The 27,264-nt window shown below is 42.8% G+C and overlaps 1 protein-coding gene across 1 annotated transcript; it reads left to right on the top strand.

Annotated features, from left to right (window-relative positions):
- The first annotated feature begins 5,852 nt into the window (after positions 1-5,852).
- LOC115200977 (lymphocyte antigen 6D-like) lies at positions 5,853-26,800 on the top strand. The gene is made up of 5 exons (XM_029764148.1): positions 5,853-5,861; positions 6,671-6,682; positions 22,521-22,578; positions 23,031-23,168; positions 26,518-26,800. The coding sequence occupies exons 2-5, from the start codon at positions 6,677-6,679 to the stop codon at positions 26,613-26,615; spliced, it is 300 nt and encodes a 99-aa protein (XP_029620008.1). The 5' UTR covers positions 5,853-5,861; positions 6,671-6,676; the 3' UTR covers positions 26,616-26,800.
- Positions 26,801-27,264: the final 464 nt, after the last annotated feature.

Raw genomic sequence — 27,264 nt, 5'->3', positions numbered from 1 at the left:
ACCAACCAGTGCTCCCGCACATTGGCTAACCAGGCTATCCTCATTGTGTCCCGCCACCCACCACCCGCCAACCTCTCTTTTACGCTACTGCTACTCTCTGTTCATCATATATGCATAGTCCCTTTAACCATATCTACATGTACATACTACCTCAATCAGCCTGTCTGTATGTAGCCTCGCTACTTTTATAGCCTCGCTACTGTATATAGCTGTCACGTCCTGACCAGCAGAGGGCGTAATGGTGTTAGTTTTGGTCAGGATGTGGCAGGGGTTTTGTGTGTGTGAATGGTTGTGTTGGTGATTGGGACTCCCAATTGAAGGCAGGTCTGTTGAGTTGCCAGAGTGGTCCGTCTGCCAGGGTCAGCCCGAGTGGCCCGTCTGCCCGGCGCAGCTATCGGCACCACCGAAGTGGGCGACGCCGAAGGTGGAGCGAGGTCCACGTCCTGCACCTGAGCCACCTCCAGGAGAGGTGGGTTGGGGAGGGAGGGTGTAGCACAATGCCATCGTTGACGGCAGCCACCCTCCCTTCCCTCCCTTATTGTTTAGGGGGATATATTTTGTTGTTTGGGGTTTTGTTTTTTCTTTTAGGTGCATTCCGGGGTCTGCACCTTGAAGGGGGGGTACTGTCACGTCCTGACCAGCAGAGGGCGTAATGGTGTTAGTTTTGGTCAGGATGTGGCAGGGGTTTTGTGTGTGTGAATGGTTGTGTTGGTGATTGGGACTCCCAATTGAAGGCAGGTGTGTTGAGTTGCCTTTGATTGGGAGTCCTATATAGGAGTGTGTGTTTTTCTTTGGGGTTGTGGGTAGTTGTTTTTGCACTGCGTGTTGTGTGCCTGCAAAACTGTTCCTGTCTTCGTGAGTATCGTTTATTGTTTTCCCTGTGGATGCTTTACTCCTTTTTTGAATTAAAACTATGAGTATCCACATTCCCGCTGCGCCTTGGTCCATTTCTGAAGACAGGTGTTACAATAGCCTGTCTTTTACTGTTGTTTTATTTCTTTACTTACCTATTGTTCACCTAATACCTTTTTTGCACTATTGGTTAGAGCTTTTAAGTAAGCATTTCACTGTAAGGTCTACTACACCTGTTGTATTCGGCGCATGTGACAAATACACTTTGATTTGATTTGATTTTGAGAATCCAAGGTAGTTAGAGTACAGTTTCAAAACGAATGCATCCATGATTACAACATACAAGTTCGGTTAAGCAGGTGGGCAACCCTCAAATCAGCGGCCAGCAGGGTCCTGGAGGAAGACAACTTCTGGACTGGGTCACAAAAATTGCTAGTAATGTTAAGACCAGACCCAACCAGAGTAGGAGGAGTCCAACACCTCCCCAGCACCATCACGCTGGGAAACAACAGAGGCTCTATCCGCTACTACGGCATGCCCAAACTGTGCAGGAACTGAGGCCAACTGGGCCATCTGGCTGCAGCCTGCACAGCCATCTGTAAAGACAACCTTCCCATCTCAGACTGTACCTCCACTCTTCTGTAACCTGTGCGGGAAATGGGGCCACTTCTTCAGAACCTGCCACAGTTTCTATGCCGGCAGGACAAGGGCAAACGCCACCAAAATGTTAGTGCACAACCTCAACATGTGATGACAATACAACAATACAACAGAACATGAACCTGAATTACATAACATTATTATTTAGAAATGTAAAAAACATCTATGTTTGACATGGCTAAAACACATTTCTGAAACGTAATCCATAGGTAATTTTCTAGAAGTGTGGCCTATTAGAGGCGTGTCCTATTGGGGGCGTGGCTTTCATATACATTACTGTCCCTAGAATGTCTAAGCAAACAGCTGGAGGCAGGGCTTTCTCCTATAGAGCTTAATTTTTATGGAATGGTCTGCCTATCCATGTGAGAGACGCAGACTTGGTCTCAACCTTTAAGTCTTTATTGAAGACTCATCTCTTCAGTAGGTCCTATGATTGAGTGTAGACTGGCCCAGGAGTGTGAAGGTGAACGGAAAGGCACTGGAGCAACAAACCGCCCTTGCTATCTCGGCCTGGCCGGTTCCCCTCTCTCCACTGGGATTCTCTGCGTCACTGGCTTACTGGCTCTTCCATGCCGTCCCCAGGAGGGGTGTGCCACTTGAGTGGGTTGAGTCAATGACGTGATCTTCCTGTCCGGGTTGTCCCCTCCTGTCTCAGCCTCCAGTATTTATGCTGTAATAGTTTATGTGTCGGGGGGCTAGGGTCAGTCTGTTATATCTGGTGTATTTCTCCTGTCTTATCCGGTGTCCTGTGTGAATTTAAGTATGATTTCTCTAATTCTCTCTCTCACTTTTTTCTCTCTCTCTCTCTCTCTCTCTCTCTCTCTCTCTCTCTCTCTCTCTCTCTCTCTCTCTCTCTCTCTCTCTCTCTCGAGGACCTGAGCCCTAGGACCATGCCTCAGGACTACCTGGCCTGATGACTCCTTGCTGTCCCCAGTCCACCTGGTCGTGCTGCTGCTCCAGTTTCAACTGTTCTGCCTGCGGCTATGGAACCCTGACCTCTTCACCGGACGTGCTACCTTGTCCCAGATCTGCTGTTTTCAACTCTCCAGAGACAGCAGAAGCGGTAGAGATACTCTGAAAAAGCCAACTGACATTTACTCCTGAGGTGCTGACCTGTTGCACCCTCTACAACCACTGTGATTATTATTATTTGAACCTGTTGGTCATCTATGAACATTTGAACATCTTGGCCATGTTCTGTTATAATCTCCACCCGGCACAGCCAGAAAAGGACTGGCCACCCCTCAGAGCCTGGGTCCTCTCTAGGTTTCTTCCTAGGTTCCGGCCTTTCTAGAGAGTTTTTCATAGCCACCGTGCTTCTACACCTGCATTGCTTGCTGTTTGGGGTTTTAGGCTGGGTTTCTGTACAGCACTTTGTAACATCAACTGATGTAAGAAGGGCTTTATAAATAAATGTGATTGATTGATTGAAATTTGATATAGTTATTTTTTGCCACCTTTGAGTGTGAATGTCATTCCTGTTCATCATGTTATATTCGTACACTGCAAATTTCCATCAATATTTTTAAACGTTACATATTTTAATATAAATGTAATAGCATTATTTAATAATTCTCCCACCATTGGAATATGCATAGGCACTTTGGGAACTCATAATCTTGTTACAAATGTCCTCAAAGTTAAAAAAGTGTCAGCGCTAAACCATTAACATTTGATGACAATTCAACAGAACAGATTAACCCGGGATGATATTTACTCTCACGGGTGGCCATAAAGAACTAGCTAAAATCCCCTACTAAGCCACGCCTCCAGTCTTCAAAGACAACAACCCAACTAAATGATCCAACTGGCTGGGTAAAAATAACCTAATGTGCGTTCTGTCCATCATTTAACGTGTGTTCTGTCCATCATTTAACTAGCGATTGGTTGTTTTTAACCCAGCATTTCTTTGAGTGTAGGTAAATTAACAGAGATTTTTTAACAATATACTTTTTGAACAGTAAAATGGACACATTGACCACACTTTTATTAGCATTTTAAACATAATCCATGAATTCTATATTTATATACAGTACCAGTCAAGTTTGGACACACCTACTCATTCCAGGGTTTTCTTTATTTTGACTATTTTCTACATTGTTTTATATATAGTGAACACATCAAAACTATGAAATAACACATCATGTAGGAACCAAAAAAGTGTTAAACAAATCTAAATATATTTTAGATTTTTCAAAGTAGCCACCCTTTGCCTTGACAGCTTTGCACGCTCTTGTGCTCTCTCAACCAGTTTCACCTAGAATGCTTTTCCAACAGTATTGAAGGAGGACTTGGTGGCTGCTTTTCCTTCACCCTGCAGTCCAACTCATCATAAACCATCTCAATTGGGTTGAGGTTTGGTGATTGTGGAGGCCAGGTCACCTGATGCAGCACTCTCTTCCACACTCTTCTTGGTCAAATAGCCCTAACACAGACTGGAGGTGTGTTGAGTCACTGCCTGTTGAAAAACAAATGATAGTTTCACCATCACACCTCCTCATCCATGCTTCACGGTGGGAACCACACATGCGGAGATCATCCATTCATTCACCTACTCAGCGTCTCACAAAGACATGGCGGTTGGAAGCAAAAATCTCAAATTTGGACTCATTAGACTAAGGGACAGATTTTCACCAATCTAATGTCCATTGCTTGTTTCTTGGCCCAAGCAAGTCTCTTCTTCTTATTAGTGTCCTTTAGTAGTGGTTCCTTTGCAGCAATTCAACCATGAAGGCCTGATTCAGTCTCCTCTGAAATTTGATGTTGAGATATGTCTGTCACTTGAACTTTGTGAAGTATTTATTTGGGCTGCAATTTCTGAGGCTGGTAGCTCTAATGATCTTATCCTCTGCAGCAGAGGTAACTCTGGGTCTTCCTTTCCTGTGTCTGTCCTCATGAGAGCCAGTTTCATCATAGCGCTTGATGGATTTTGCGACTGCACTTGAAGAAACTTTCAAAGTTCTTGTAATTTTCCGCAATGACTGACCTTCATGTCTTAAAGTAATGACGGAACGCAGTTTCTCTTTGCTTATTTGAGCTGTTCTTGCCATAATATGGACTTGGTCTTTTACCAAATAGGGCTATCTTCTGTATACTACCCCTACATTGTCACAACACAACTGATTGGTTCAAAAGCATTAAGAATGAAATCAATTCCACAAATTAACTTTTAACAAGGCACACTTGTTAATTTAAATGAATTCCAGTTGACTACCTCATGAAGCTGGTTGAGAGAATGCCAAGAGTATGCAAAGCTGTCATCAAGGCTAATGGTGGCTACTTTGAAGAATCTCAAATATAACATATATTTTGATTTGTTTAACACTTTTTTGGTTACAAAGTGATTCCATATGTGTTATTTCATAGTTTTGATGTCTTCACTATTATTGTACAATATAAAAAATAGTAAAAATAAAGAAAAACCCTGTAATGAGTAGGTGTGTCCAAACTTTTGACTGGTAGTGCATATATATATATTTTTTTTATTATAACAATTATTTCTTTATTTTTATCACAAGTAGGTCACCGACCCTAACGCCCTAATGGGCGGGCCGCCGCTGCCACATACACACTAATGCTTGCCAACAGCTTCAAAGATCTGGTAACAATACTAAGACGAGAGAATGGGACAAAGAAGCCACGTCATGCAACTTTAGCCAGGAGCTCTTCTTCTACATTGAGAAAGTGCACAGGAAAAGCAGAACAACAGGTGACCAACCCAAACAAGAAATGAGATGTGTACAAAGCCGGCTGCCAAAGACCCTAAATAATGTGAAGGTTGGATCAAATGCGCAATATTCGAGGAATGGTACCATTAGCCCAGGGCTGAGAGAAACAGATAATGATTGTTAATAAACATTGTTGATTGTTAATTGTTGAGAAAAATTATATTCACAATGAAGTAGCAAAGAAGCACCTTTTAATAAAAAAACTGTCAAACCAAACAAGAAGTCGCACTTCACATGAAAAAACTGACTGAATGAGAGAGGGGGTTTTGGTTTGTTTGAGGGAGTTTAACACAATTCGAGTGAGAAAATAGCTGTTTAATAGTCTCCTGGAGCATATACCAAAAATACTTTACCATAGTCTAGAACTTATAATTTCATACACAGTGGTTACATATACACATATTCCGCCCCATACCTCAGGGGTTGCCATTAGGCTGAAATAAAATCCAGATTGTGGCTTTAAATCACATGCACAACACCATGGAATTGGAGGCCAAAGCAAATATATGATACATGTGAGATGACTATTGGCTGAAAGGGATGTCTGGGGTGAGGCTCAGATGTCATATATAAATGAAGGAGATGGTTGCTTTTGAACCATACATTCAAGTAGTCAGAGAGGTAAGAGTTCACTTTCCTCTGTATAAAAACCTTTTTGGACTTTTCTTGACATTTAAGAGTATTGAAGGTACTTAAAAGTCTTATCAAACTTAGTACATTTTTTTGAAAAATGTTTGATATAGCATGTAAAATGTTAGTATTGTTTTAGTGTTGTTAAGTATTGTTATAATGTAAATGTTTTGAAGAATGTGGCTTTGAAATAGCTTAATACTACTTTATCTTATCATAATCCATGAAATGTATGTTGTAATTTTGATGTCTGTTAAGCATATTGTATGTATGTATGTATGTATGTATGTATGTATGTATGTATGTATGTATGTATGTTTATTTATTTATTTATTTATTTATCTTATTTATCCAAAAAAGTATGGATGTTTAGGGCTATTTGCGATTGGAAAATATGTGACATCTCCTTATCTCCTTTAAGATGCAAGTCTTATCAAATGTTGGCTAAACAATTGTATTATTATAGACGTAACTTTAGCAATGTATGTTAAAGAGAGTTTTTCGCCCTTATAATTTCTCAGTCAATATTCCATATTACGGAACGTAATGTGGCACAGCGTTTGAGAACTCTATTCCTGAAATGGCAAGCTGATGGTGCCGCGATCCACTCCCTCATTTTCTTTCTTGAAGGATGTATAGAAAATCTCTACAATGACATTTAAGAAAATCCACTAAATTGTCAACAGTGACACTCAAATTACAGAAAAAGATGACATAACAGAAGTGCCTTCCTTTTGAATATCTGAGAAAGGTGTTGTTGATGTAATTAAAAACAATATTTGTTCTGTTATCTTTTACAGCAAAGAATGAAGGTAAGCTAACTAAATTACATTGGGGCTAACAGGCTAATATTTCATTTTTGTTGAAGGAGAATCAGAAAAAGATAGACAGAATTAGGATTACAGATCATGCAGTCAAATTCAAATTGAGAAATGCAGCATACCTTCATTGGAAATCTAAAAGGTCTATGTACCAAGCTGTGAAGCAAAACTGAAACCTAGCCACTCTCTCCTCTCCTAGCAACAGTAGCTTGCTACACAAGTTTTTAGCTAGATAACGTTACTTATATCCCGACAACATTGACGCTGTCGGGATATAATATTTTTGTTCTCAGCCACATTCATCTAAACCACATTCAAAATTGAATTCAAGCCAGATAGCTTACATTATTGAAATTGTATCTGTTTTGTTAGTTTATGTTGTAATGTCAGTTGTTAGCTATCTAACTAGCTTGCTAGCCAGGCTCCTGGGTTCACGTCTCGTCCGAGCAGCCCACTTATGGCACAAGTATGCTAGCTGGCTAGCTAACTCATCGTATCTTGACAACATTAACCCTCAACATAATTATTTTATTAAATTATCTCAGCCATAGTCACAATTACATTCAAAGCAGATGAACTATCTAACAGGCATGAGCTCAGATCAGCTACAAACATTACATTTGTTGAATCTAACCAACCTCTCCACCTTATGTAGCTAGCTAGTTAGCTACAATAGCTAATTAAAACAATTCTCTGAAATGACATAATAGCATAATGCCGTGACAGTTTTATCAAGTATAAGTAGAACGTTATGGCTATGTCTATTCTTACCTTGATTGTAGCAGTATTTGTTACTCTTTGGCCAGGATCGAGTTTGGGAAACATGTTGTATAAGATCACACTTGATCTTGTGTCGAGTCTGTTGATTCCATCTTCTTTTGGTCATCCTCATCGTGGTACTCAGGGGCCTCATCGGTGTCACACTTTTTCCCCAGCCACAGCTGACACACCTGATTAAACTAGTGCTAATGCAAACCAGTATATCTTCCTTCACTGTCCCTGTCCCACACTGGTCTCAAACCAGTATATCATCCTCCACTGTCCCTGTCCCACACTGGGTTCAAACCAGTATATCTTCCGCACTGTCCCTATCCCACACTGGGTTCAAACCAGTATATCATCCTCCACTGTCCCTGTCCCACACTGGGTTCAAACCAGTATATCATCCTCCACTGTCCCAGTCCCACACTGGGTTCAAACCAGTATATCATCCTCCACTGTCCCTGTCCCACACTGGGTTCAAACCAGTATATCATCCTCCACTGTCCCTGTCCCACACTGGTCTCAAACCAGTATATCTTCCTCCACTGTCCCTGTCCCACACTGGGTTCAAACCAGTATATCTTCCTCCACTGTCCCTGTCCCACACTGGGTTCAAACCAGTATATCATCCTCCACTGTCCCTGTCCCACACTGGTCTCAAACCAGTATATCATCCTCCACTGCCCCTGTCCCACACTGGTCTCAAACCAGTATATCTTCCTCCACTGTCCCTGTCCCACACTGGTCTCAAACCAGTATATCTTCCTCCCCTGTCCCTATCCCACACTGGGTTCAAACCAGTATATCATCCTCCACTGTCCCTGTCCCACACTGGTCTCAAACCAGTATATCATCCCCCACTGTCCCTGTCCCACACTGGTCTCAAACCAGTATATCTTCCTCCCCTGTCCCTGTCCCACACTGGTCTCAAACCAGTATATCATCCTCCACTGCCCCTGTCCCACACTGGTCTCAAACCAGTATATCTTCCTCCACTGTCCCTGTCCCACACTGGGTTCAAACCAGTATATCTTCCTCCACTGTCCCTGTCCCACACTGGGTTCAAACCAGTATATCATCCTCCACTGTCCCTGTCCCACACTGGGTTCAAACCAGTATATCATCCTCCACTGTCCCTATCCCACACTGGGTTCAAACCAGTATATCATCCTCCACTGTCCCTGTCCCACACTGGGTTCAAACCAGTATATCATCCTCCACTGTCCCTGTCCCACACTGGTCTCAAACCAGTATATCATCCTCCACTGCCCCTGTCCCACACTGGGTTCAAACCAGTATATCTTCCTCCACTGTCCCTATCCCACACTGGGTTCAAACCAGTATATCATCCTCCACTGTCCCTGTCCCATACACATGGTTAGCAGATGTTAATGCGAGTGCAGCGATATGCTTGTGCTTTTGGTTCTGACAGTGCAGTAATATCTAACAAGTAATCTAACAATTCCCCAACAACCACCTAATACACACAAATCTAAAAGGGGTGAATGAGAATATGTACATATAAATGGATGAGCGATGGCTGAGCGGCATAGGCAACGTGCAATAGATGGTATAAAATACAGTATACGCATATGATATGAGTAATGTAAGATATGTAAACATATTAAATTGGCATTATTTAAAGTGCCATTGTTTAAAGTGACTAGTGATCTATTTGTTAAAGTAGCCAGTGATTGGGTCTCCATGTAGGCAGCAGCCTCAATGAGTTAGTGATTGCTGTTTAGCAGTCTGATGGCCTTGAGATACAAGCTGTTCTTCAGTCTCTCGTCCCCAGCTTTGAAGCACCTGTACCTTCTGGATGGTAGCGGTGTGAACAGGCAGTGGCACGGGTGGTTGTTGTCTTTGATTATCTTTTTTGCCTTCCTGTGACATCGCTGTGTATAGACTTTTCTATTGTATTATTGACTGTATGTTTGTTTATCTCATGTGTAACTCTGTGTTGTTTGTGTCACACTGCTCTGCTCTATCTTGGCCAGGTTGCAGTTGTAAATGAGAACTTGTTCTCAACTGGCCTACCTGGTTAAATAAAGTTGAAATAAAAAAAAATATATATATAGGTGTCATGGAGGGCAGGTAGTTTGACCTCGGTGATGCGTTGTGCAGTTAGTCAGGGTTTTGGGTGACAAGCCAAATTTCTTCAGCCTCCTGAGATTGAAGAGGAGCTATTGCGCCTCTTGGGACTCGAGACAATGCTAAAACATCAATCCATAGGCGAGTCAGTGCTACCTTTTCATTTGTGACAATCAAAATTAAATAAAAGTTATCTTGCAAATTCAGCAGGCTATGGTGTGAAATAGGCTTTTAGAAGTGCCATCTTTATCTTATTATTTATTGTTAGTGCCATCTTTGGTGTGCTTATTAATGCACTGGCACTTTTTCCCCACTCCTAATGCTCCTGCTATCTGTTGAACAGCTTGTTGCGATGTGGCTATAGACATAATCCATAGAAGGGTTTTGGAACCTCTAACCCTGACAATTTGACTGTTAAACTCATGGGTACACTAGCAATGGCTGCCAGTCTTGACTTGAATGGGAACTGCCATCTATTGATTATAAAGTGGCAAGAAAAAGTATGCGAACCCTTTGGAAATATTTGGATTTCTGCATGAATGAGTCATACATTTTGATCTGATCTTTACCTAAGTCACAACAATAGACAAACACAGTCTGCTTAAACTAATAACACACAAACAATTATACGTTTTCATGTCTTTATTGAACACCGTGTAAACATTCACAGTGCAGAGTGGAAAAAGTATGTGAACCCTTGAATTTAATTTCTGTGATTTCCGCTCCATATGTACAGCGCAGTTGATCACCATGGCTATAAATGCAAGAAATACAACCTTACTAAAACTCATTCTCTCTGGCTTCCTCTCTAAGGACTACTCACCTTGGGCTATCCTCTACTGTCTTCACTGCCTCAGCATAGGAAACTTTCTGCCCCACTTGAACTCTGGCAATCTCAACCCGTCTCTCTCTCACAGGGCACTTCGTATCCCCAGCTGCATGGGCACCCCCAGATTTAACACAATGCTTTCTCTACCCCAATTGTACACTCCCTGTGACTATGCCCTCCTGCACATTTCTCACATCGTGGGATCTCCCTTTTACACAATACTGCAACGTGTCCGAATCCTTGGCAAAGCGGAATCGGAACATAGAGCCTCACAGAATAGTAAATATACCCTAACCTTATCAGGTAGAAACTCTGTGTCAAAACTCAACAAGACAGACAGGCTATTCTCAGTTTCGCCATTGCCACAGGGTCTACGTCTCACCAAACGGCGAGCGTCACAAACACTAGGAATTGTCACACCCTATTCTGTTTCACCTGTCTTTGTGCTTATCTCCACCTCCCTCCAGGTGTCACCCATCTTCACCATTATCCCCTGTGTATTTATACCTGTGTTCTCTGTTTGTCTGTTGCCAGTTAGTTTTGTTCGTGAAACCTACCAGCATTTGTTACCCTTCTCCTGTCTGTTTCTTGCTCCTGTTTCCTAGTCCTTCCCGGTTCTGTCTGCCCTTACCCCACCTCACTGGATTATTGACCCCTGACCCTGAGACTGCCTGCGGTTCTGGACCCTTTGCTCCTTCTCTGGATTACTGACCCCTGCCTTTGACCTGTCGTTTGCCCGCCCCTGTATTAGAAATAAACGTTTGTTTCTTTGACACTGTCTGCATCTGGGTCATACCTGAAACGTGATAAGGAATATTTATTTTCATTTGATCCACCTCTACACTCAATGCTACCCCAATGATCACCCCTTTTTGCGGCGCCCTGCTCCAGAGAGCAAAGCACACCAGAGGTTGAGCTCTGAGCCGCGTGACTTGAAGCACCCTCTTCCTCTGGGACAATTCCACTTCCCGAAATGCCGCCACCTAATGTACTGGAGTGTGTAGTCAGTCACAGCTTAGACTAAATAAACATTAAGAAAAAGTAAACCCTCATACCTGATCCTGTACTACTAAGAAAATTAACTTCTAACAAACCCTCACCCAACCCCCAAATTTCTCAATGACCCTACACAATCTTTCCCCCTCTTCCACATACCGGTACTTAAAACAATGTAAACACATGCATCACTGTTTCAAACATACTGTACACTTCAGGTGTACATAACCAATCACATGCTTGCCAACCAGATCTAAGGAGTTCAATGTACAATATCCTAGACGTAACCATGCAACCCATCAGACCTTTTAATCTTGGTCCACCAACCTTTCTTTGGGCTCGCTGTCCCACATCTACATTAATAGCTCTAATCTTACATTTGGCCTTACCTACTTCTCCCTGTCTGAACTAACTTGACTGTGTATATCAGGGCTCCCCTCATGTATGCATATTTAAATCATTATATAGTTCATAAACTATTAACGTAATTGCAAGACCTATTTCCATTTGGTCTAGTTTAAACTGTTAAAGGGCTGTAAAATTTTGAAAAGCAACAACTTTAGGCTGCCATGTTGTTTTATGCCATTTCAAATAGTTATAGTGCACAGTAATAATGCTTGGTATCAGGATATGTCCTACTATGATTTTCTGGAAAAAAAAAAAAAGTTGAATTAAATATTATCTTTTGTCTTAAGCCGAAAAATACAGAACATTTAAAGCTCATTTGATCTGTGCACTAACAAGGTTTTTCAGCATAAGCAGCTTGACTGTAACAGAAACGCTGAGAATCGAGAAGCAGGTAAAGCGTTTAATAAAACATGGAACGAGACAACAGAACAGTAGCGTCTACGCATAAACACAGGAACAATACTGACTGGGGAAATAACCTAAGAGAGTGCCAGATATAGGGGAGGTAATGGAGTCCAGGTGTGCCGCATGATGTACAGGTGCGCGCAATGATGGATCCCAGGACCGGTGGTTAGTATACCGGCGACGTAGAACGCCGGAGAGGAGGAGAAGTGACAGTACACCTCTCCCGACATGCGGCTCCAGCCGTAGGACGATGCCGACCAGAGGGACAGCCCTAAGGACGAGGAGATGAAGGTGGAACTCCCGGATGATGTTGGGATCCAGAATGTCCTCCAGATATTGGAGCCGACCCCCACGACGGCGGGAGTCCAGTGGAGATGTGACGGCATAGGCCGGACCCCCCTTGATGTCTTGGGGGGGGGTGTCGTGGGGGACAGCATCAGCTAGGGGACCAAGAACCACCGGCCTGAGAAGGGAGACATGAAAAGAACGTGAGATGCGGTAGTCTCTGGGAAGCTGTAATCTATACGTCACCTCGTTGACCCACCGGAGCACCTTGAACGGCCCCACAAACCGGGGGCTCAGCTTCTTGCAGGGCAGGCGCAGCGGGAGGTTCCTGAGAGAGCCAGACATGATCGCCCAGTATGGTACATGGAGGGGGTCACATTGCGGTGGCAGTCTGCGTCTTTTGACGGTGGATGGTGCGCTGGATTCTCACGTGAGCGTCGCTCCACACTTCTGTATGCCTGAACCACTCATCAACCGCAGGAGCATTGGTCTGGCCCAGGGTCCACGGAAACAGGACAGGCTGAAAACCCAGAACACACTGGAAGGTGGTCAACCCAGTGGAGGAGTGACGTAGCGAGTTCTGGGCGTACGCCGCCCACAGAAGGAATCGAGCCCAATCTCCCTGCCGGTCCTGACAGTGACGCCTCAGGAACCTCCCCAACTCCTGGATCATCCTCTCCACCTGCCTGTTGGACTGAGGCTTATACCCGGAAGTGAGGCTGACCATGACCCCGAGCTTCTTCATAAAAGGCTCTCCATACCCGTGAAGTGGGGGCCACGGTCAGAGACGATGTCCTCCGGAAGGCCATGATGCCAGAAGACCTGCTGGAATAGTGCCTCAGTGACCTGGAGAGCAGTAGGCAGACCAGAAAGAGCGATTAAACAGGATTTTGTAAATCTATCCACAACCACCAAAATGGTGGTGAAACCGTCAGCGGGGAGATCAGTAACAAAGTCAATGGATAGATGAGACCAGGGACGCTGAGGCACGGGAAGGAGTTTCCCTGCTGGAGCGTTACGGGGGGAAATTTGGGCACATAGGGAACAATAGTTGATGTAGCGAGAAACATCCTGCGCCAAGGTGGGCCACCAGTACTTCTCAGAGATGGATTGGGTAGTGCGAGAAATACCTAGATGTCCAGCGACGATAGCGGTCTGTGCCCAGGTCAGCAGCCGATCCCTTATCCCGTGGGAACATAGATGCGCTCAGGAGGACAGTGGGTGCGGGCCTCTCCAGGTCCTGGCAAATGTCCACATCTACGTCCCAGACCACATGAACAACTACTCGGGAGGATGGGATTATAGGTGCATTCTGGACCCTCTGCCGAATCGTGAAGACAGGACGTCGGCCTTTGTTTTTTGAACCTGGGCAATAGGTCAGCTTGAAGTCGAACCATGTGAAGAAATTGCTTGGCGCGGAATCAGCTTCTTTGCTGTCCATATGTACTTCAGGTTCCGATGGTCGGTGAGGATGATGAATGGTTCCTTGCCGACCTCCAGCCAGAGTCTCCACTCCTCTAATGCAAACTTCACCGCCAGGAGCTCTCGATCACTGATGTCATAATTCCTCTCTGCAGGGGACAGTTTCTTAGAGTAATATGCACATGGATACAATTTCTTTGGATTACCCTGTCGTTAAGACAGAACTGCCCCCACCAAAGGATATTGTGGGATCTGGGTGTTTGAGCAATAAGGCAGAGGTGAAACGTCCCTCGTCGGCTGCTGGACTCCACACCAACCTACGGGGACCACCCTTAAGGAGAGAGGTGAGAGGGGCAGCGACGGAGATTAAGTTCCTGATGAAATGGCGCTAGAAGTTGGCAAACCCCCAAAAAACATTGTAAACCCTTTATGATGGTTGGGACTGGCCATGACCGGCCCGCAACTACCTTCTTTACGTTCATTCTCACTCTCTGCGGGCTGATTTGGTAGCCTAAGGAGACAGCCTTCTGATGAAATTGGCTCGAGTGTGAGTGATGTGATCCTCCAGGGTAGCCAAGTAGACCAGAATGTCATGAATATACACGACCACCTGGCATCCGAGCATGTCCCCGAACACCTCGTTAAGAGAGGAGGCAAAGGTCTGGTCAATAAAGTTCACCGCGGCACAGTACATGCGGGACAGTCAACTAGAGTGATAGACACCAAAAATAGTTTCGGAGAAAGTGATGAAGATGGAATACTCACTCCTGGCCCAGGAGGTGGAAGATCACGTGATCGTCCCTCTGCTCTTGTGGATCCTGGATTAGGAAGTGCCGGACACTGCTGGAGCTCTCCTTGACCACAATACAGACAGATCCCTAGCTGTTTCCATCTGCATCACTCCACCATAGGGAGGCATGTGACCCCTACCTCCATGGGTACAGGCTCTGATTGAGAGTGTTCACTGAGGGAGGGAGAGAAGCGATGATAGTACCAACCATCCCAAGTAGGTTATCCAGACGGACGGCCATCGCAATGAGTGCGTCCAAGGAGAGGTTGTCTCCGACAGGCCAGTTCCGTCTGGACCTTCTCGCGCAGACCTCTTCTGAATAGTGTACGAAGCGCCGGCTCGTTCCATCTGTTGAATGCTGATGCTACTACTGTAGCATCAGTGCTACTACTGGAAAGTGAGCGCATACGCGGCAGCCATCTGGGCCCCCTGCAGTAATTGGAGTAGGCGCTCACCACACCCTCTGCCCTCCAGGCGATGATCGAAGATTATTTTGAACAGAGCCACGAACCCCTCATATGAACCTAGCTCTTCCTCTCCTCTCTCCCAGATGGCCGTGGCCCATTCCAACGCCCGCCCAGTCAGCAGAGAAATAACCGTGGGCGTCGCTGACCTGAGAGGGTTGCTGAATGGGCTGTTGTGCTGGCTCACTGGGTTGACTGGTTGTAGAGTATCCTCCGCTAGTTGACGGCAACGCCTCCCAGGTATGGTTGAGACGTTGCACACTGCGAAGAACCTCTCCCATAGCCATCCCTAGTTGTGTCAGCTGGTCATGGTGTTGACGTAAAAGGTATCCCTGCTCGTCCACCGTCTGGGAGATATTCTGTTTTCCTGCTGCTTCCATTGTTGGAGTCAGTATTCTGTAACGGACATGCTGAGAATCGAGAAGCAGGTGCAGGTAAAACAACAAACATGGACGGAAACAACATTAAAGTAGCGTCTATGCATAAACACAGGAACAATACTGACAGGTTAAAGAACCAAAGAGAATGCCAGATAAATGGGAGGTAATAAGTTAGGTAATGGAGTCCAGGTGTGCCTGCTCGTCATGATGACATGCAGATGCGCGTAATGATTGATACCAGGTGTGCATAATGAAGGAGTCTGGTTAGTATACCGGCGACGTCAAATGCCAGAGTGGAGGAGTGGGAGTAGACGTGACAACTATTGCTAGAGTACTGTAGCCTTATTGATCTACTGTACTTCAACAACAGATGTGCTCACATTGGATGGGTTGATTAGGACACAAACGTTCTCTTAAACAGCCACATACTCTTAGAGTAGGTTTACCCCATTAATGTACTTGATAATGTAAAGATGTTTTTTCATGTAAGACACACACGCTATCTGCCATCTGGGAATATGTTATGTTCCTAATCCTGAGATATACCCATTGGTTTTTAAAGGGGCAGTATGCAGTTCAAAAAACAACAAGGCTCACCCCACCACTGTTTTGGTAAAAAGCTGAATAATTGGGGGTAGAGAAATGTAACCATTCTCAAATTCATTGATAGAGTTATGGATACAAAATGAAAATTTTAACCATATGGGACCGACCGCCTCGATTCGGTCTTATGTTGAAAAATTTGAAATTGTGTTTTTTACATTGGATAAAAGTAGAGACTCAGAGCTACAAAATGGTATATCATACACTGCAGTTGAGGAACAATGGGAAAGTAATTCTGCTTTGAAAGTTGATAAACTTGTTACTCCACTTTTGAGAAAATGGCCCTTGTATATTTTTGTACACCTACTGGAGAGCTCTTGTTAATCTATACCTATTCAGCATCATTCACACCATCTTAAGCCTTAGCCCCATCCATCTCTTTAAGGATTCACATGTGAGGACATGTGCTAAACAGAGTGAGTAAGGTAGTGCAGTAAACATCCAAAGATTTCAAGAATAAAAGTGCTGAAAGTAGTAGCCTACAATGAGGAAAAACTCCACGTACAAATACACTTGATCTAGTCCTTGGCCTATATCCAAATCTGACTTTGGTGCAGGTCATGTTGTTCTTCACATTACCATCTCTGGTAAACACACTATATAAAATAAAATATATGTTTATTTGTCACATGCACAGGATACCGAAGGTGTAAACGGTACAATGAAATGTTTACTTGTATGTTTGCATAGTAGCAATATCAAAAATAGAAAGTGTCCAGATAAAAATATTTTATAATAAATAGATGATGCTTACCTGACACACTTGTCTAAATTGATGGGTCATGTGAAAGAATGCTATAACCACCCCCCACCACATCTATCTAAGTGGATGGATCACTATTGTCTGGACATGTTCATGAAATGCAATAGTAACCTCTAGCTAAGTGGATGGGTCACTATTGTCTGGACATGTTCATGAAATGCAATAGTAACCTCTAGCTAAGTGGATGGGTCACTATTGTCTGGACATGTTCATGAAATGCAATAGTAACCTCTAGCTAAGTGGATGGGTCACTATTGTATGGACATGTTCATGAAATGCAATAGCAACCTCTAGCTAAGTGGATGGGTCACTATTGTCTGGACATGTTCATGAAATGCAATAGTAACCTCTAGCTAAGTGGATGGGTCACTATTGTCTGGACATGTTCATGAAATGCAATAGTAACCTCTAGCTAAGTGGATGGGTCACTATTGTCTGGACATGTGCATGAAATGCAATAGTAACCTCTAGCTAAGTGGATGGGTCAATATTATCTAGACATGTACACTTGTTCATGAAATACAATAGATGACTGTAATCATCTGGCGAAGTGGAGACATGAACCATAATCCCAAAACATAGCTACAATACAAACAGATTGTCAAACCTAGCCACCATGCATTTAATGCTGTAGTATGAATCTGCAGGTAGCTAAAGCTAACCAACTAGGTTCAATGTTAACTAGCAATGCAAGTGGATTTCTGAGATACAAATAATATTAATACACAGATCATGCATGTAACGTTATCTAGCGTGCTAGCAATCTAACGTTAGCTAGCTAGCTAACAGTGAGCTTTAACTTACAATGAAAAAAACTTTCTGACAATATTTGGAACATATACACTGCTCCAAAAAATAAAGGAAACTAAAATAACACATCCTAGATCTGAATGAATGAAATAATCTTATTAAATACTTTTTTCTTTACATAGTTGAATGTGCTGACAACAAAATCACACAAAAATAATCAATGGAAATCCAATTTATCAACCCATAGAGGTCTGGATTTGGAGTCACACTCAAAATTAAAGTGGAAAACCACACTACAGGCTGATCCAACTTTGATGTAATGTCCTTAAAACAAGTCAAAATGAGGCTCAGTAGTGTGTGTGGCCTCCACGTGTCTGTATGACCTCCCTACAACGCCTGGGCATGCTCCTGATGAGGTGGCGGATGGTCTCCTGAGGGATCTCCTCCCAGACCTGGACTAAAGCATCCGCCAACTCCTGGACAGTCTGTGGTGCAACGTGGTGTTGGTGGATGGAGCGAGACATGATGTCCCAGATGTGCTCAATTGGATTCAGGTCTGGGGAACGGGCGGGCCAGTCCATAGCATCAATGCCTTCCTCTTGCAGGAACTGCTGACACACTCCAGCCACATGAGGTCTAGCATTGTCTTGCATTAGGAGGAACCCAGGGCCAACCGCACCAGCATATGGTCTCACAAGGGGTCTGAGGATCTCATCTCGGTACCTAATGGCAGTCAGGCTACCTCTGGTGAGCACATGGAGGGCTGTGCGGCCCCCCAAAGAAATGCCACCCCACACCATGACTGACCCACCGCCAAACCGGTCATGCTGGAGGATGTTGCAGGCAGCAGAACGTTCTCCACGGCGTCTCCAGACTCTGTCACGTCTGTCACATGTGCTCAGTGTGAACCTGCTCTCATCTGTGAAGAGCACAGGGCGCCAGTGGCGAATTTGCCAATCTTGGTGTTCTCTGGCAAATGCCAAACGTCCTGCACGGTGTTGGGCTGTAAGCACAACTCCCACCTGTGGACGTCGGGCCCTCATACCACCCTCATGGAGTTTGTTTCTGACCGTTTGAGCAAACACATGCACATTTGTGGCCTGCTGGACGTCATTTTGCAGGGCTCTGGCAGTGCTCCTCCTGCTCCTCCTTGCACAAAGGCGGAGGTAGCTGTCCTGCTGCTGGGTTGTTGCCCTCCTACGGACTCCTCCACGTCTCCTGATGTACTGGCCTGTCTCCTGGTAGCGCCTCCATGCTCTGGACACTACGCTGACAGACACAGCAAACCTTCTTGCCACAGCTCGCATTGATGTGCCATCCTGGATGAGCTGCACTACCTGAGCCACTTGTGTGGGTTGTAGACTCCGTCTCATGCTACCACTAGAGTGAAAGCACCGCCAGCATTCAAAAGTGACCAAAACATCAGCCAGGAAGCATAGGAACTGAGAAGTGGTCTGTGGTCACCACCTGCAGAACCACTCCTTTATTGGGGGTGTCTTGCTAATTGCCTATAATTTCCACCTGTTGTCTATTCCATTTGCACAACAGCATGTGAAATTTATTGTCAATCAGTGTTGCTTCCTAAGTGGACAGTTTCATTTCACAGAAGTGTGATTGACTTGGAGTTACATTGTGTTGTTTAAGTGTTCCCTTTATTTTTTTGAGCAGTGTATTTTCTGAAAATGTAGCTAGACTCTTACCAGTATACATGGATGAATGCTTCACGGCAGCGTGTCTTTTCCATTTTCATTATAGCTAGCTACAGCTTATTCGGCCCGTTGTGTCAAGTCACTCCAGTTTACACTGACCATGTGCAGAAAGTAGTCAATCACAACTTTTTGCCACTGATTTTTGTCGATAGCGCCTGCTAAATTCAGGGGAGCAATGTTGTTGAGAGCAGTAGCAACACTTTTGCAGTTCTCCATGGCTAATGTTATATTTGATAAAAAAGCTGCAGTAGCAAGGATAATCTACCCATACTGAGCAGCTCATGTTATAGACAGACCCGTGCTAAATGGCAGATCAATTCAAACTCATCTCTCGGCATGTGCAGCCCATCCATTATCTTAGCTAATCATGGCAAGCGGGAAGGTTCCTGGCTTTTTCTGTGGCTAAACCAACTAGGCTCATAATTAAACAATTGTATTCGTAGTTACAGATGGCATACAAGTTTGTTATTAAGACACATGGAAAAAAAAAGATTTGGATAAAACATTAAAAAAATTATGTTCAAATGCCTCTCCTGTGAAGTAGTGATGTGCGACATGTGCCTAGCTTCTTGAAACGAGCCACATATTAAGAGGCTAAACAGTGTTTGTTAAAAATGACATTGTTTTCAAACAGTTGAGTTGAACAAATAAATATGTGGGGTTCTGATGGTGTATGACAACTGGACTAAGCTCATGATTTTTTAAAATATGAGTTATATTCTTCAAGAATCAATGGGTGTTTTATTTAAATAATTTAAAAGTTAAACATTTCATGAAGCCGCCGGAAACATGTGGCAAGACCGCATTTGCCCAATACTTCTCACCACATTCAAAGAAAGCAAGCAGCACCAACCGGGCCAGTTCTCAGTCCATTTTTGTGTACCAGTTCAACATTCACCTGCTCTGTGGCAGTCTACTATAGAAAACCATTGAAGACTACATGCGGAAACGCTATGCTATTTGTATTTGAACAATATGACTGGCTGTTCATTCAAGCACCACTACACCCCCACGAGTGGCTTCTCGAGCACTCGAGCAGTACAGAAGTTGATACTTTCACCCAGCCCATGCAAGCTGTCCTGAGCAAAAAGAAGGGCCCATCAATCTGCTCACTGAGCTTTTATTTTTATTTTGGGGAAAGTGATTTACATAAGTAAACCTTCAATAGTGAACATACTAGCAATGTGCTGGCTGCTGTTGATAGTCTACAAAAAGAAAGCCACAACAATACACTGTAGCATTTGTCTTGTCTAGCATATGGTAGCCAGGTCAAATTCTCTTAAAGGGGCAGCGTCCTATTTTGAGATGTAAAAAAAATATTCTGTAAATGACATAATTTAGAAACAAAAATAAATGCAATTAATAAAAGGCAATTCTAAAGAATAGAGTAATGACTTACATTGCTAAATTATATTAAACAGCTTCATAATAACCAAAGGTGGCAGCAGGTTAGAGCATTGGGCTAGTAACCAAAAGGTTACTTGTTTGAATCCACTAGCCAACAAGGTGAAAACTGTCACTCTGTTGATGTACCCTTGAGCAAGGCACTTAACTCTAATTGCTCCAGGGTTGCCATTAATAATGGCGGACACTGGCTGTGACCCCACTCTCCGATGGTGTCTCAGGGAGAGTTGTGATATGCAAAAAACACGTTTCCAATTCACACATGCGTATTAATACACACTAGTATATAAGCACCCACCAAATGATTTGTATTTATTCATTATAAATATAGCCTATTAATAGCTGCATATAGAGAAAAAGCATGCCAACCTAGAGGCCCTGCATGACCCCAATGCATTAAAAACTACACCATGTCCTTGCCAGTTGTAATGCTTGGGTGTAGTGGGAGAGGAATCAAACGCAGGAAGCAGCGATACAGGGTAGTGGCTTTTAATGGGCCAAATGGCGAAAACACAAGCCACCCCAAACAGCGATGAGAGCGCACACAAAACAAAGTGCCCCAAACACAGGAGAAAACACAGTCGGCGCAAAAACCACGCACTAGCGCAAAAACACAATCAGCGTGTACACAAGCAAACAACAGAGAAACAATCCCACACAAAGAGCAGGTGGGCCAGCTAGCTCATATAGCCCCGCTAATCAACCCAACTGAGGACAGGTGCACACAATAACAGAAAGGGGGAAAACCAAAAAGGAATCAGTGGCAGCTAGTAGGCCGGTGACGACGACCGCCGAGCGCCACCCGAGCAGGAGGGGGCGCCACCTTCGGTGGGAGTCGTGACACCAGTAGAAATTCTGTTCGGGCCAGTAGATTTTTGTCCAACTGGTCCGGTCATGACAGTAAGATTTTTTTTTTGCGTTGGACCCTGTCCTAGCCTACGAATAGGACCCAAAGTTTTACCTGACCAGGTGATGAAATCAGGAAAAACTCCAGGCCCCAGAAAGACATGTACAACTTTTGCCACACCACTTTTGAACCTGTGGTGCCACCTCTGCTTTAAGTACTACAACTTATAAACGTCTCTAGCATAACTGTCTTACCCTATCATAACTCAAAATATAAGGTTGCATTACTCCATTCTTTATAACAGAAACATGAAAAATGTATAGCTTTAAAATAAGTTCAAACGCTGTCCACTACTTTGTCTATTTCCCATCCGAGTAAACTTATGTTTTAAGCTAGGTCAAATATAGGGTTAAAGAGCGGTTTCGAGGACACAAATTACACCTCTTCCTGGAGTATAAATAATCTTGCTTTTTAATCCATGACTAGGCTTAATCTTTGTCCGGGCAAACCTCCTCATAATGTTTAAATGAGTGAAATGGGATGATGTCTTACATGAAAAACACATTTACATTACCAAGTACATAAATAGGGTAAACCTACTCTAAGAGTATGTACTGTATTAGGCTGTTTGAGAGGTTTGAACCCTAATCCACCCATCCAATAAAGCTGCAATACTCTAGCAGTAGTCAAGCTGCTGATGATGAAAAGCCTTTGTTGGTGCATAGGTCAAATTAGCTTTTACATTTCCTGTCTTTTTCAGCTTCATACAATAGCTAATATTTTACTTAAAACATATTTTTTGGTATTATTATAATACATAAGGAAAGAATGTGTAGCAACAGTGGGCTGAAATAATTTTTGCTATATTTAAAATTCTGAAATCTATGTCTAACAATAACTATAAGTTTCTGCTTGATTTAGGTCAATACAATGGCATCCCTGACACTTGCTTTAACAGTGCTTGTAGCAGTATTCTGTGGTGAGTTGAAAGTGATCCATGACAACATTCTACATATTTTTCTAGATTGGTTGTAGTAGAATAGCATTGTTATTGGGAATGGGTCAACTGATATCAGAGCAATCAGTACACTTTCGACTGCATCTTTAACATGAATGTGCTATATAAATGTTATACTTTAAGATCGTACCTCTTTTAAAAACCTCAACTAATTACCTTTGTTAAATAATTATTTCTGTTTATTCCATGTTGGCAGTATCACACAAAACAATTCAGTTCAGGATTACCAGACACAAATGTCTCACCTTTTAACAATGTCTCGCTTTATCACCTGTATTGTTCTCTACTTGAATATATATTTCCTCAAGTGCAGGGACTTGCTAAATCTAGCCCATAAAGATTTTATAGAACAAAAGCTAATAATTTTTTTCACAAATACAGAAAATAACATTCACTTTGTTTCTCCAACTCAGCTACTGTGGCACTGAAGTGTCACAAATGTACTACCATCAATCCAGACCATCCAACCTGCACCCAGACTGACATAACCGAGGTGGAGTGCGGTGTCAGTTTCACCCACTGTGAAAGAATTGTTTTCCACAAACCAGCCTGTAAGTGAACAAGTTATTAGGACTTGCAAGCAAACCAATTGTTTTTAATGGAATTCTTCTTTCGTTCTTTCTTTCTTATTATTCCACCTTTGTCGCAATATATCAGTGCACAACTGATAAAATAAATTATACTTTGCCAATATCAAAGTATATCAACACCGCTACCCAGACACCAAAAACAACACAGATTGGCCAATAGTTGGGACTGTAATAAACATTCAAAGTCTAAGGCTTAGCCCCACCGCCGCTTTTGACTGATAGTGCATTCGGAAAGTACTCAGACCCCTTGACTTTTTCCATATTTTGTTACGTTACAGCTTTATTCTAAAATTGATTAAATAAACACTTTTCTTCATCAATCTACACACAATACCCCATAATGACTAAGCGAAAACAGGTTTAAAAAACAGAAATACCTTATTTACATAAGTATTCAGACCCTTTCCTATGAGACTCGAAACAGGTGCATCCTGTTTCCATTGATCATCCTTGAGATATATCTACAACTTGATTGGAGTCCACCTGTGGTGAATTCAATTGATTGGACATGATTTGGAAAGGCACACACCTGTCTATATAACGTCAAACAGTTGACAGTGCATGTCAGAGCAAAAACCAAGCCATGAGGTCGAAGGAAATGTCAATGGGCTCCGAGACAGGATTGTGTCAAGGCACAGATCTAGGGAAGGGTACCAATACATTTCTGCAGTATTGAAGGTCCCCAAGAACACAGTGGCCTCCATCATTCTTAAATGGAAGAACTTTGGAACAACCAAGACTCTTCTTACAGCTGGCCGCCTGGCCAAACTGAGAAATTGGGGGAGAAGGGCCTTGGTCAGGGAGGTGACCAAGAACCCAATGGCCACTCTGATAGAGCTCCAGGCTTCCTCTGTGGAGATGGAAGAACCTTAAAGAAAGACAACCGTCTCTGCAGCACTCCACCAATCAGGCCTTTAGGGTAGAGTGGCCAGACGGAAGCCACTCCTGAGTAAAAGACACATGACAGCCCGCTTGGAGTTTGCCAAAAGGCACATAAAGGACTTCGATACGACGCCAAAAAAAAAAAGAACTTCGATACGGCGCCAAAATAGAAGCATATTAAATTCAAGTACAATCTGGGGTTGTTAAGAGTCCATTAGAAAGAACTGCTGAATTGTGTAAAATCCATGTCAACATCCTGCTAGTGCAGAGGAACTAAAACAAGATTCTCTGGTCTGCTGAAACCAAGATTGAACTCTTTGGCCTGAATGCAAAGTGTCATGTCTGGAGGAAACCTGGCACCATCCCTATGGTGAAGCATGGTGGTGGTAGCATCACGCTGTGGGGATGCTTTTCTGCGGCAAGGACTGGGAGACTAGTCAGGATTGAGGCAAAGATGAACAGAGCAAAGTACAGTGAGATCCTTGATGAAAATCTGCTCCAGAGTGCTCAGGACCTCAGAGTGGGGCAGAGGTTCACCTTCTAACAGGACAACAACCCTAAGCACACAGCCAAGACAATGCAGGAGTGGCTTCGGGACAAGTCTCAGAATGTCCTTGAGTTGCCCAGCCAGAGTCCGGACTTGAACCCGATCGAACATCTCTGGAGAGAGCTGAAAATAGCTGTGCAGCGACGCTCCCCATCTAACCTGACAGAGCTTGAGAGGATCTGCAGAGAAGAATGGAAAAACTCCCCAAATACAGGTGTACCAACCTTGTAGTGTCATACCCAAGAAGACTCAATGCTGTAATCGCTGCCAAAGGTGCTTAAACAAAGTACTGAGTAAAGGGTCTGAATACATATGTAATTGTGATATAAAAAAATATATATATACATTCGAATAAAATTCTAAAAACCTGTTTTTGCTTTGTTATTATGGGGAACTGTGTGTAGATTGATGAGGGGAAAAAACGATTTAATCCATTTTTTAATCAGGCTGTAACAACATAATGTGGAAAATGTCAAAGGGTATGAGTAATTTCTGAATGCACTGTATAACACTCAGAACACTTTTTACATTAACAACGAGATTTTAACACACATTTGCTGTGTAGGAAGGTGTATGCCGACTGAAGCAAGTCTTGATATCTTTAAAAAAACATGGAAACAGCAAGCAATTCAGTTGTGAACCTCAAAACTGTTAGCATTTATTTGAATGCTAAAAAGATATCTAAGGGTCAGCCCCGCTGCCCCGTTACACGTACAACACCAAAACTTGATATATGAGTGTTTTAGCTTAAGGAACACATTTGCATCATATACCTATGATTTCCATCATATTGGATTTTCCTTCATATTAGACTTTTTTTAATCAAATCTCCAAAAATTGTATTCTCATGAACAGTACATCTGATTGACTTGAAACTCAGAAAGTATGTTCATCATGTCAGCCTCTACTAAGTCAAAATGTGGAAGAGAAAATGGTAACCTTGTAAAAAATATATATTGCATCCTCAATCAAACTGTAATAGCTTCACTTCTCTTCACTTTAGCAACTTGAAACGTACATGTAGTGTTTTGAATTGTTACAAGTACACAAGAGAGGATGTAAAATACTTCCATGCAACTGTCTATTTCAGCCTGCTCATAAGCCAGTACCCCGTTTGTAGCTATATTTAATTTTGCTTTAGTTATTCTAGCACATTACACTGCATCTATTGGTAGTCAAAAGACTATATGATGCCACAAATGTAAAAATCAAAACACAACTGGAGCCACTTTGGAGTCAGGAAGTAAGAGGCGGTAGCTAACTAACTGTACATTTATGTACATAGCTCTGCTAACTGTGGGGCATAATAATTATCTTATTTTAAGTTTTTTTTTCATTTGTTTATCAATTACTTAAAGGGACAATCTGCAGTTGCTACATCCATTTTTGGACTTATAAATGAATGATATGTACCCATTTATTCTCGAAGAATATCATTTATAAATGCCTCATGAGCTTAGTTTAACTGTTGTACCCCATCAAAACTAAAAATATAAGATTATTTTTACTCCAATGATTGTAAACAAAGCACATGTAAACAAACACTATAAAGCCTCCAAATATGGTTGATAATTTGAATATCATGGATGGTCAGTCCTTGCATCCATAACTCTTGTCTATGAATTTGAGAGTGGTTAGATTTCTCCAGCCCAATCCCTCAGCTTTTTACTGAAACAGGGGAGTAGAGAACGCTTTGTTATTGTTTCAACTGCTGATTTCTGCTTTAACTGCTGCACCTACTGTCTTTCCTATCAATCATTTCCCCCTATTATTTAGTACTTTTGATTGTGTATGTATTTGTTATGACATTGTACAGAAAGATTGGGCATTTGTATATTTTTCCACTAGGGCCCCCATTAACGTGTGTGCCTTCAATTTCAGATGGTGAGGTGAGAAAATGTGCTACTGAAAAGGAATGTAATGTCAAGTCGCAAAAAAGTGTGGTGAAGGAATGCTGCACAACAGATCTCTGCAACTGACCCAAGCTGGGAGAACCTGACTCACACCTGCAAATGGAGTAATGTCAGCAAGCAACAATTTTGTAATTGAATCAACATACTGAAAACAATTTGGTTTTCAATTGATAGCTAATAATTATTACGTTATCACATTTCGTACCTTCCCCTGTAGTCAAATGAAAATAAAATCTACGTCATTTCTCCAATTTCTGAAATGCTGTTAAAATATTATTTTCATATCATAAGCTTTGTGGACTGATTATTATAGGAATGTCTGGTAGGACCTGTTGTCAAAGTTGAAGATTAGCGAATAGAATTGTAGACAATTTTCATACACCTCCTGACATCATTTCCCAAGCCTTCGCCCAAAAGGACCAATGCAAAGAAAAACCCTGCTTTCATGTGTTTTCACTAGCGCTAATTTTCTTATTTGCTATATTTAGGAACGGCTGAAGAAAATCCCCACACAGCTCCTGACATCATTACCCTTCAACCAAAAGGATCAAAGCAAATAAATTGAAATATAAGGGCCATTTTTTTTTCCCAAGCCCCCTATTGCACTACCACCCACCCACTCCAGAATCAGAAGGGTATATACACTGCTCAAAAAATAAAGGGAACACTAAAATAACACATCCTAGATCTGAATGAATGAAATAATCTTATTAAA

Source organism: Salmo trutta, chromosome 10, assembly GCF_901001165.1.
Source record: "Salmo trutta chromosome 10, fSalTru1.1, whole genome shotgun sequence".
In the NCBI taxonomy this organism is placed as follows: Eukaryota; Metazoa; Chordata; class Actinopteri; order Salmoniformes; family Salmonidae; genus Salmo; species Salmo trutta.
This window is presented reverse-complemented; position numbering and strand designations above follow the sequence as displayed.